Below are 11,859 nucleotides of genomic sequence, written 5' to 3'. Positions count from 1 at the left end.
GCCGGGATAGGGCACTGAACTACAACTCCCAGCAGACATTGCGGCCGCAGACGCGCTTTCGTACGACACTCGGAGCGCCCCAGTTAGGTAAGAAAGCGCGCGAGGACCGGACTACGAGTCCCAGAAGTCATGGCGTCAGCAGCCATGTTGGTAAAGGGCGCCCGGAAAATGTGGGAAAGGCTAGAGAGTCGTAGTCCTCTCGAATACTCTGATTGGTCAGCATGCGGCACGGGGGCGGGGTGTGAGCGATTCAGCATATTGTCATTGGATGAATCAGGGGGCGTGGTGGGGAATTTCCCGCAGGGCGGAAGCGCCAGAACTCCCGGCAAAGCCAGCTACAGGCGGGCGACTGCGAGGGGCCCCTGAGGTGGCGGGGGCCATGGCTGGGGTCGCGTGCTTGGGAAAAGCTGCCGACGCAGATGAATGGTGCGACAGCGGCCTCGGCTCCCTGGGTCCGGACGCAGCGGCCCCCGGAGGACCGGGGTTGGGCGCGGAGCTGGGCCCGGGGCTGTCGTGGGCTCCCCTCGTCTTCGGCTACGTCACTGAGGATGGGGACACGTGAGTGAACTTTAGGCTGCCAAACGGAGCCCTAGGACCCGGCATCTGATTCCCCATTAGTGTCTGATCCCTGAGGCTTCCTAACCTCACACTCCTAAATCTGACTTCCGATGCTGAACTTCCTGACCTCTAACCCCCGGGTCCTAACTTTTAACAAAACCAATCTTCTATCCAGCTATGAACCTCACCCAATCATTTCTGACCTTCTTTTCTTGAACTATGATTCTCAGCTCCTGGAATCCACATTGTATCCACTGATACCCAAACCTGACTCCAGTCCTGAGACTTTTATTAGAACTGTGGCTTCTCCTGACTTCTAACCTCCAAATATGATCTTTGATTCTTAGTTCCTGATTTGAGCCTTAGAGTTTGATTTCCAAAATTAATGCTTGGTCCCTGACTCTAAGATCCTGTCTTCTGAGCAGTGTTCTTCAAATCTTAAAGAGAGAGAATGTAAGCTCTTCTATGTTGAATTCTAATTAAAGTAAAAATAATAGGAAAATAGAAAAAAAGATTGTAAGCTCCACGAGACCAAGGATTCATCTGTTAAACGAATATTCTTTACACAGTACCACGTTCCAGGCTCCGTTTTAGGTGCCAGTGATAAAGGCAGTGGAGAAAATAGACAAAACCTTAAGCGCTTGTGGAGCATACATTTTAGTGGGGCTAAATGAACAGATAAGACCGCAGGGAAGGAAAGAAACAGAAAGACAGGAAGAAACAAAGAAAGACACGCAGAAAGAAAGAAACATAGAAGGTAAGAGAAGGAAATAAAGTCAGAGGTAGTAAGTACTTTGGAGAAAAATAAAGCAGGAAAATGAGGCAATAGATAAACAGGATAAGAGCATTTCAGGGAGAAGGAACTGCAGTTGCAAAGCCCAGATGAGGGACTCTACTGGGTTTTTTGTCTGTTGTGTTTACTGCTGTATGCCCAGTGATGCAAACAGTGCCTGACCCAGGAGGGACTGAATAAATATTTATCTTTTCAAAGAACCAGCTTTATAGTCTTGTTAATTTTCATTACATTTCATTACTTAATTTTGGTTTCATTTTTTTTTTTTACTTTCTATTTAATTGGTCTCTGTTCTGGCTTTTTTTTTGAGATGGAGTCTCACTCTGTCGCCCAGGCTGGAGTGCAGTGGCCGGATCTCAGCTCACTGCAAGCTCCGCCTGCCAGGTTTACGCCATTCTCCTGCCTCAGCCTCCCGAGTAGCTGGGACTACAGGCGCCCGCCACCTCACCCGGCTAGTTTTTTGTCTTTTTTAGTAGCGACGGGGTTTCACCGTGTTAGCTAGGATGGTCTCGATCTCCTGACCTCGTGATCCGCCCGGCTCGGCCTCCCAAAGTGCTGGGATTACAGGCTTGAGCCACCGCGCCCGGCTTGTTTTTGTAGTTTCTTAAGGTGAAAGTTGAGATAATTGATTTGAGACCTTTCTTTTTTCCTCTTTTCCAGTATAGGTATTGAGTGCTATAAATTTGCTCCTGACTATTGTTTAGCAATACTGTTTTAGCAATATCTCTCAAATTCTGGTATATTGTGTTTTTATTTTCATTTAATTCAGTATGCTTTCTTATTTTTTTGAGTTGGAGTCTCACTCTGTCTCCCAGGCTGGAGTGCAGTGGCACAGTTTCCGCTCACTGCAACCTTGTCCTCCTGGGTTCAAGTGATTCTCCTGCTTTAGCCTCCGGAGTAGCTGGGATTACAGGGGGGTGCCACCACGACCGGATAAGTTTTGTAAGTTTTTGGTAGAGACAGAGTTTCACCATGTTGGCCAGGCTGGTCTCAAACTCCTGACCTCAAATGATCTGCCCACTTTGGCCTCCCAAAGTGCTGGGATTACAGGCATGAGCCACCACACCCGGCCTAATTCAGTATTTTTTTTCTTTTTCTTTTTTTTTGAGACTGGAGTCTTGCTCTGTCACCAAAGCTATAGTACAGTGGAATGATCTCGGCTTGCTGCAACCTCTGCTTCCGAGGTCCAAGCAATTCTCATGTTTCAGTCTTCCGAGTAGCAGGGATTACAGGCATGCACCACCACAACCGGCTAATTTTTGTGTTTTTAGCAGAGATGGGATTTCATCATGTTGGCCAGGCTGGTCTCGAACTCCTGACTTAAAGTGATCCACCCACCTCGGCCTCCCAACGTGCTGGGATTACAGGTGTGAGCCACCACACCCGGCCTAAAAATATTTGTATTTCTGTCTGTCTGTCTGTCTATCTATCATCTGTATCTCTCTCTCTCTCTCTCTCTCTCTCTCTCTCTCTCTCTCTCTGTCTGTCTCTATCTATCTATCTACCTACCTACCTGCCTGCCTGCCTATCAACAGGGTCTTACCCAGGCTGGATACAGTGTCTCAATCATGGCTCACTGCAGTCTTGAACTCCTACCAAGCCATCTCCCTACCCCAACCTCCCAAGTAGCTAGGACTACAGGTTTGCTCCACCATGTCTGGGTAATTTATTTATATCTAAAGGGTGTTTCTTGTAGACCATGTATAATTGGGTTTTGCTTTCTTTTTAATAGAGAGAGGATCTTGCTATGTTGCCCAGGCTTATCTTGAATGCCTGGGCTCAAGCAATCCACCTGCCTCAGCCTCCTAAAGTGCTAGGATTATAGGCATGAGCCACCACCCCTGGCCTTTGCTTTTTTATTCAATCTAACAATCTCTACCCTTTTTTTTTTTTTCTGAGGCAAGGTCTTGCTCTGTCACCCAGGCTGCAGTGCAGTGGCATGATTATGGCTTACTGTAGCCATGACCTCGTGGCTCAAGTGATCCTTGCACCTCAGCCTTCTGAGTAGCTAGGACCACAGGCACATGCCACCATGCCTGGCAAACTTTTAAATTTTTTTGTAGAGACAGGGTCTCCCTATGTTCTCAAACTCTTTTTTTTTTTTTTTTTTTGAGACACAGTCTCATTCTGTCACCCAGGCTGGAGTGTAGTGGCATTGTCTCTGCTCACTGAAACCTCTGCCTCCTGGGTGCAAGCAGTTCTACTGCCTCAGCCTCCTAAATTTGGGATTACAGGTGTGTGCCACCACACCTGGCTAATTTTTATATTTTTAGTAGCCACAGTAGTTTCACCGTCTTGGCCAGGCTGCTCTCGAACTCCTGACCTCAGGTGATCCACCCGCTGTGGCCTCTCAGAGTGCTGGGATTACAGGTGTGAGCCCCTGTGTGTAGCCGTGGTCTTAAACTCTTGAGCTCAAGCAATCTTCCCACCTTGGCCTCCCAAAGTGCTGGATTACAAGGATGAACCACTGTGCCCAGCCAGTCTCTGCCTTTTAATTAGTGTTTAGACCATTTACATTTAATTTGATATTGATATGATTGTGTAAATTTATCCCATTTCTATTATATATATTCTATTTATCTATGTTTTCTTTTTCCTCCTTTTTGCCTTTTATTGGGTATAGTTTTTGTTACTTTTTTTCAATCCTGCTCCTTCTGAATAGTGTTTTTCTTTTTTGTTTATTTGTTTGCTTATTGGATATTCCTCTTTTTGTTATGTTAGTGGTTGCTTTAAGGTGGGGGTTGGCAAACTATGGCCTCCAGGCAAAATCTAGCCAGCCATCTGCTTTTGTATGGTTGTGAGCTAAGAATGGTCTTTACATTTTTAAACAGTTTCTAAAAATCAGAAGAAGGATAATATATGGCAAGTGAAAATATATAAAATTCATATTTCAAGCTCCATAAATAAAGTTCTTTTGGAATGCAAGCAAGCTCATTCATTTACATACTGACACAGCAGAGTCGAGTAGTCAAAATAAACCGTATGACTGCTGGGCTCAGTGGCTGATGCCTATAATCCCAGCACGTTGGGACGCCGAGGCGGGCAGATCACAAGGTCAGGAGATCGAGACCATCCTGGCTAACACAGTGAAACCCCGTCTCTACTAAAAATGCAAAAAATTGGGCCGGGCGCGGTGGCTCAAGCCTGTAATCCCAGCACTTTGGGAGGCCGAGGTAGGTGGATCACGAGGTCAGGAGATCGAGACCATCCTGGCTAACACAGTGAAACCCTATCTCTACTAAAAACACAATAAACTAGCCGGGCGTGATGGCAGGCGCCTGTAGTCCCAGCTATTCAGGAGGCTGAGGCAGGAGAATGGCGTGAACCTGGGAGGCAGAGCTTGCAGTGAGCCGAGATGGCGCCACTGCACTCCAGCCTGGGCGACACAGCGAGACTCCGCCTCAAAAAAAAAAAAAAAATGCAAAAAATTAGCTGGGCGTAGTGGCAGGCGCCTGTAGTCCCAGCTAATTGGGAGGCAGGAGAATCGCTTGAACCCGGGAGGCGGAGGTTACAGTGAGCCAAGATCACGCCACTGCACTCTAGCCTGGGCAGCAGAGCGAGACTCCATCTCAGAAAAACAAAGCAAAAACAGAAACAAACAAAAACAAAAAGAGAAATCATTGACCTACAAAGACTAAAATAGTTATCAGGCTCCTTACAGAAAAAGTTTGCTGACTCCTGCTGTAGGGTTGATAGTTTACAACTTTAAGTTATCATGGCTACCTTAAAGTGAAATTATGTCATTTCACACAGAGTAAAATAACTTTATTTTATTTTATTATTATTATTTGAGACGAGTCTCACTTTGTCGCCCAGGCGGGAGTGCAGTAGCACGATCTTGGCTCACTGCAAGCTCCACCTCTCCGGTTCAAGTGGTTGTCCTGCCTCAGCCTCCTGAGTAGCTGGGATTACAGGCACATGCCACCATGCCTGGCTAATTTTTTGTGTGTTTTTTGTAGAGACAGGGTCTCATCGTGTTGGCCAGGTTGGTCTCAAACTCCTGACCTCAAGTGATCCACCTGTCTCGGCCTCCCAAAGTGCTGGGATTACAGGTGTGAGCCACCGTGCCCAGCATAATGAACTGTTTTAATATTCTTGTTTGCAAATTCTAACATCTGTGTCATTTCTGGGTCAGTTTCAATTGGTTGATGGTTCCTATTATGGATCATGTTTTCCTGCTTCTTTACATGCCTGATAATCTTTGGTTAGGTGTCAGACATGGTGAATTTTTTTTTTTTTTTTTTTTTGAGACAGTGTCTCGCTCTGTTGCCCAGGCTAGAGTGCAGTGGTGTGATCTCTGCTCACTGCAAGCTCCGCCTCCTGGGTTCACACCATTCTTCTGTGTCAGCCTCCCGAGTAGCTGGGACTACAGGTGCCTCCCACCATGCCCGACTAAGTTTTTGTATTTTTAGTAGAGACGGGGTTTCACCGTGTTAGCCAGGATGGTCTCGATCTCCTGACCTCGTGATCCACCCACCTTGGCCTCCCAAAGTGCTGGGATTACAGGCATGAGCCACCGCACCCAGCCAACATTGTGAATTTTACCTTGTTAGTCTGGATAGTTCTGTATTCCTATAAATATTCTTGAATATTATTCTGCGGTGGAATTAAATTCCTCAGAAGTAGTAGTTTGAGTCTTGCAAGTTTTGCTTTTATGGTTTGTTAGGTGGGTGTTGAGCAGTACCCCTTCTACAGCTAATTAATTCCCCACTATTGAGGCAAGACCTTCCTGAGTATCCCACCCAATAGCCTGTGATTATGTTTTTCCAGCCTGGCTGGTGGGAACACTCACTATTCCTGGCCCTGTGTGAGTAACAAGCACGTTTCTGAAATCCTTTTGGATGGTTTTCCCATCCCCACAGACTCACGGGCATAGCTGATCCGTATTCTCCCAAATACACAAGAGAACCTCCCCCAGGCATCTCTCCTTTGGCAACTCTCTTTGTTTTGTACTCTGTCCTATGACTAGCCACCCTGGTCTCCACAGACTCTTCCTCCATGTCCATCTCCTGACCTCAGACAGCCTGATGGGCTCTGCTTGGATTCTCTGCACCATGGCTTTGACTCTCTCTCAGGACAATAAACTGTGGCAGTCAAGTGTGGGGCCCACCTCGTGTTTCCTGTCTTTCGGGGGTCACTGTGATTCACTGCACGATGTCCAGTGTCTTCAACACTGTTACTTCATATACCGTATTTCGTCTGATTCTTGTTTGCTTGTTTGTTTCACTTGGGAGGGGATTCTGGTCCATGTTACTTCATCTTGGGCAGAAGTGGAAATCCCACTGAATAAACATTGATTCCATGAATTTGCTGATGAAACTCTGACCTCTGACCTCCCAGATAGCTGACAGGGGATTCTGGGAACTGTGGTCACAAGGCCTGGCATACAGTAGGCGCCCCATGTTTGTCGAATGAAGGAATGCAAGAGGACTTGAACTTTGCCCTCTGACCCCGGTCTTTGTCCCCAGGGCTCTGCACTTGGCTGTGATTCATCAGCATGAACCCTTCCTGGATTTTCTTCTAGGCTTCTCAGCTGGCACTGAGTACATGGACCTGCAGAATGACCTAGGCCAGGTGAGCCACGAGGGGATGGTGTAGGGCTTGGGGTCCAGGGTTCCCAGTGTGACTCCCTTCTGCCTGTCCTCTGCTTCTGCAGACGGCCCTGCACCTGGCAGCCATCCTGGGGGAGGCATCCACGGTGGAGAAGCTGTATGCAGCAGGTGCCGGGCTGTGCGTGGCGGAGCGTAGGGGCCACACGGCGCTGCACCTGGCCTGCCGTGTGGGAGCACACGCCTGTGCCCGTGCCCTGCTTCAGCCCCGCCCCCGGCGCCCCAGGGAAGCCCCCGACACCTCCCTCGCTCAGGGCCCTGACCATACTCCCGACGCCAACCACACGCCTGTCGCCTTGTACCCCGATTCCAACTTGGAGAAGGAAGAAGAAGAGAGTGAGGAGGACTGGAAGCTGCAGCTGGAGGCCGAAAACTACGAGGGTGAGGGTCGCGCGTCATCAGGGAAGGACTCAGCTCCCGGGCTAGGCGAGAGCACCTGGCCCTGGGCTCAGCTTCCCTGATTTGAGACCCAGCTCCTTGGGAAATCATGCCTAGGCTTCAGGAGCCCAGACATTGGGACCAGGGACCTCCACTCAGGGTCCAGATGATTGAGAATTGGATATGTAGGACCCAGGACCCCCACCTGGAGGCCCTAGGTCACTTGGGATGCAGACCTGTCACCCACAGACTCAGAGCTGCCAGGATCCAGTTATTGGGCCCCCAGGCTCCCCACCTGCAGAATGTATTGCAGCTGGGATCCCTACCCCACCCAGGACCAGGGAATGCAGAGCTCAGGCCCTCTGTGAAACTCTGGCACCCCAGGTTCCCAGGGATGGGCAGCAGGGTTCAGAGACAGCCCTCCTCAGCCTCATGGGAAGAAGGGCTCATCTGCCCACAGTCCTAACATCCAAGTTTCTGTTCCCCTGCCTATAAGCCCAGCCACCTGAGACCAGACCCCTCCTCAGATGGACTGAGGTCATTCAGGACCCAGTGTTCAGGGCCTACCTCTCACCCCCAGGTCACAGGCTTTTCAGCTACTTGGTACCCTTTTTTTTTTTTTTTTTTTTTTTTTTTTTTTTTGAGACAGTCTCACTCTGTTGCCCAGGTTGGAGTACAGTGGTGCCATCTTGGCTCACTGCAACCTCCACCTCCCAGGTTCAGGTGATTCTCCTGCCTCAGCCTCCTGAGTAGCTGGGATTACAGGGATTACAGGCACATGCTACCATGCCCAATTTATTTTTGTACTTTTAGTAGAGATGGGGTTTTACCATGTTGACCAGGCTGGTCTTGAACTCCTGGCCTCAGGTGATCTGCCCGCCACGGCCTCCCAAAGTGCTGAGATTATAAGCGTGAGCCACTGTGCCTGGGCAGGAACCTTAATTTAAGTTTTTTTTTTTTTTTTTTTTTGACATGGAGTCTCGCTCTGTCGCCCAGGCTGGAGGGCAGTGGCACTATCTTGGCTCACTGCAAGCTCCGCCTCCTGGGTTCACGCCATTCTCCTGCCTCAGCCTCCTGAGTAGCTGGGACTACAGGTGCCCACTACCATACCCAGCTAATTTTTTGTATTTTTAGTAGAGATGGGGTTTCACCATGTTAGCCAGAATGGTCTGGATCTCCTGACCTCATGATCTGCCTGCTTCAGCCTCCCAAAGTGCTGGGATTACAGGCGTGAGCCACTGCGCCCAGCCAATTTAAGTTTGTTTTAAAGATGATCTCACTGTCACCCAGGCTGGAGTGCAGTGACACTATCACAGTGCGCTGCACCCTTGATCTGTGCTTAAATGATCCTCTGGTCTCAGACTCCAAAGTAGCTGGGACTACAGGCGTGCACCACCACACTTGGCTAATTTTTTATTTATTGTTTATTCTTTTTTGTTTGTTTTTTTGAGACGGAGTTTTGCTCTATTGCCCAGGCTGGAGTGCAGTGGTGTGATCTCAGCTCACTGCAACCTCCGCTTCCCGGTTTCAAGCGATTCTTCTGCCTCAGCCTCCTGAGTAGCTAGGACTACAGGCACGTGCCACCACGCCCAGTGCCACCACGCCTGGCTATTTTTTTGTGTTTTTTTTTTTTTTTTTGAGACGGAGTCTCGCTCTGTCGCCCAGGCTAGAGTGCAGTGGCCGGATCTCAGCTCACTGCAAGCTCCGTCTCCTAGGTTTATGCCATTCTCCTGCCTCAGCCTCCCGAGTAGCTGGGACTACAGGCGCCCGCCACTTCGCCCGGCTAGTTTTTTGTATTTTTTAGTAGAGACGGGGTTTCACTGTGTTAGCCAGGATGGTCTCGATCTCCTGACCTCGTGATCTGCCCGTCTCGGCCTCCCAAAGTGCTGGGATTACAGGCTTGAGCCACCGCGCCCGGCCTATTTTTTTGTATTTTTAGTAGAGACGGGGTTTCACCGTGTTAGGATGGCCTCAGTCTCCTGACCTCGTGATCCTCCCGCCTCGGCCTCCCAAAGTGCTGGGATTATAGGTGTGAGCCACCATGCCCGGCATATTCTATTTTTTTTGAGACGGAGTTTTGCTCGTCACCAAGGCTGGAGTGCAGTGATGCTATCTCGGTTCACCGCAAGCTCTGCCTCCCGGGTTCACACCATTCTCCTGCCTCAGCCTCCCGAGTAGCTGGGACTACAGGCATGTGCCACCAGGCCCAGATAATTTTTGTGTTTTTAGTGGAGGCAGGGTTTCACCATGTTGGCCAGGCTGGTCTGGAACTCCTGACCTCAAATGATCTGCCTGCCTCGGCCTCCCACAGTGCTGGGATTACAGGCGTGAGCCACCGTGCCCAGCCTTTATTTTTTATTTTTAGTAGAGACGAGGTCTTGCCATGTTGCCTGGGCTGCTTCTTGAACTCCTGGGCTCAAGTGATCCTCTTGCTTTGGCCTCTCAAAGTGCTGGGATTACAGGTGTGAGCCAGCATGCCAGCTCAGGTCCTTTGTGAAATAAGAGCAGAGACTTGGGTCTACACCTGGCCCCAAAATCCAGGTCCCCTGTCCACAGACCCCAGGCTTTTTACCCACGGGCTCCAGGCTTCAAACAACCCAGGCACTAGCACTTGCCAGCAAGCTCAGGCCATCCGAGACAGGACCCAGGTACCTCTTTGCCATACCCAAGAATTCAGGAACCAGTCCCCAAACCTGATCACCCTCAGGCCACATGACCCTCCCTCTGGATCAAAGCACGGGGCGGGGGGGCCCTCACCTCATCTGATACCAATCACTCTGTCCCCAGGCCACACCCCACTCCATGTGGCCGTTATACACAAAGATGTGGAGATGGTTCGGCTGCTCCGAGATGCTGGAGCTGACCTCGACAAACCGGTGAGCCCCAACCTGGGGGAAGGTGCCGTCGGCGGGAGGGGGCTTATCCCCTCTTCGGGCCCTCTGACCTTTCTGCTGCTCCCCCACAGGAGCCCACGTGCGGCCGGAGCCCTCTGCACTTGGCAGTGGAGGCCCAGGCAGCCGATGTGTTGGAGCTTCTCCTGAGGGCAGGTGCAAACCCTGCTGCCCGCATGTACGGTGGCCGAACCCCACTGGGCAGTGCCATGCTCCGACCCAGCCCCATCCTCGCCCGCCTCCTCCGTGCACACGGAGCCCCTGAGCCTGAGGGCGAGGACGACAAACCCGGCCCCTGCAGCAGCAGTAGCGACAGTGACAGCGGAGACGAGGGCGTGAGTCAGGAGGAGAGACAGAGCAGCCCAGCTGGGGGTTCAGGATAGACTGGCAGGCAAGAAGCCGGAGAAGATAATTAGGCACCGACCTTGGGCTGCTGTTAGAGAACTCAGGCAGCAGCGGCCAGTGACACGGGGCACTAGTCAGGAGAGACCTGGACAGGGGTGGTGGGAAGAGCTTGGGCAGAAGTGACTGAAAAACTAAGACAGTGGCAAAGGTAGAACTCAGGCAGGGGTGGAGAAAAGACCTTGGTCGCAGTGACTGGTGAACACAGGCGGGGGTGGGTGGCAGCACCAGGGGTGATTTTAGGGAGCAGGAGTTGGAGATCTCAGGCTGTGAAAAGACAACGTTGGGTGGCAGTGATTTGAACACCACCAGTGGTGGGGCAGGACCCACGCCAGCGGTGGGGAGAGAGATAGTCAGAGAACCCAGCTATACGGATCCAACCTTGGGCAAGGTGCGGTGCTAAATGATGGGTGTGGAGGAATTTGGGTAAAGGCAGAGAGAAGGGGTGGAGGAGGGCCACCTCAGTTGCTCAAATACTGGAGTGACGGCTGAGTTAGAAATTGGTCTGTAAAAATGACCTTGAAAATGGAGTTCTGGCTGGGTGTGGTGGCTTACGCCTGTAATCCCAGCACTTTGGGAGGCCGAGGTGGGCGGATGACAAGGTCAGGAGTTCGAGACCAGTGTGGCCAACGTGGCAGGACCCCGTCTCTACTAAAAATACAAAAATGAGCTGGGTGTGGTGGTGCATGCCTGTAATCCCAGCTACTTGGGAGGCTGAGGTAGGAGAATCGCTTGAACCTGGGAGGCGGAAGTTGCAGTGAACCTAGATTGCACATTGCACTGCAGCCTGGGCTATAGAGCGAGACTCCATTTCAAAAAAAGAGAAGGAAAGAAAAGGGAGTTCTGAGAGCTAGGAAACTGGGAGGTTTAGCCAGGAGCGGGGAAACTTGGGTTTTGAGGCAAGACCCAATTCTTAGGGTGCTCTATGAGGACATGGGTGGCGGGCAAAGTGACAGCCACCTGAGCCCCTCTGCCTGGTCCCCTTTGCCCCCAGGATGAATACGACGACATTGTGGTTCACAGCGGCCGCAGCCAAACCCGGCTGCCTCCCACCCCAGCCTCAAAACCTCTTCCTGACGACCCCGGCCCCGTCTGATTCATTTCATTGTTAATATAATTTTCAATTTAATAAATAAAACCCCAGTTCTGACAACCAGAGACCAGACTGATCTTGTCTTCCCATCCTCTGGGTCCTTCTGGGGCCCGTCCCTGTCACATCAAGTGCTGT

At 50.7% G+C, this 11,859-nt stretch overlaps 1 protein-coding gene across 3 annotated transcripts; it reads left to right on the top strand.

Moving 5' to 3' along the window:
- The first annotated feature begins 261 nt into the window (after positions 1–261).
- Positions 262–11,789, top strand: NFKBIB (NFKB inhibitor beta). 3 transcript variants are annotated; one of them, XM_010380937.2, is made up of 6 exons: positions 262–558; positions 6,820–6,925; positions 7,008–7,341; positions 10,126–10,214; positions 10,304–10,564; positions 11,626–11,789. In XM_010380937.2, exons 1-6 carry the CDS (start codon positions 269–271, stop codon positions 11,725–11,727), a joined length of 1,182 nt encoding a protein of 393 aa, XP_010379239.2. In that variant the 5' UTR covers positions 262–268; the 3' UTR covers positions 11,728–11,789. The 3 variants fall into 3 exon arrangements, with proteins under 3 accessions (XP_010379239.2, XP_030769622.1, XP_010379240.2); XM_030913762.1 differs by having other exon boundaries at positions 10,304–10,620; positions 11,626–11,780; XM_010380938.2 differs by having other exon boundaries at positions 292–558; positions 6,876–6,925.
- The last annotated feature ends 70 nt before the right edge of the window (positions 11,790–11,859 follow it).

The sequence above is a fragment of the Rhinopithecus roxellana genome, chromosome 12 (assembly GCF_007565055.1).
Source record: "Rhinopithecus roxellana isolate Shanxi Qingling chromosome 12, ASM756505v1, whole genome shotgun sequence".
Lineage (NCBI taxonomy): Eukaryota > Metazoa > Chordata > Mammalia > Primates > Cercopithecidae > Rhinopithecus > Rhinopithecus roxellana.
The sequence above is the reverse complement of the archived record's forward strand: the minus strand, read 5'-3'. Positions and strand labels throughout refer to the sequence as shown.

What these genes read in the sequence shown, in the direction of transcription:
- NFKBIB (XM_010380937.2), top strand. Translation starts at nt 269, where the DNA reads ATGAATCAGGGGGCGTGGTGGGGAATTTCCCGCAGGGCGGAAGCGCCA. An exon ending in GTCACTGAGGATGGGGACAC is followed by an intron (nt 559 to 6,819) that starts GTGAGTGAACTT and finishes CTTTGTCCCCAG; the next exon opens with GGCTCTGCACTTGGCTGTGA. An exon ending in TGCAGAATGACCTAGGCCAG is followed by an intron (nt 6,926 to 7,007) that starts GTGAGCCACGAG and finishes CTGCTTCTGCAG; the next exon opens with ACGGCCCTGCACCTGGCAGC.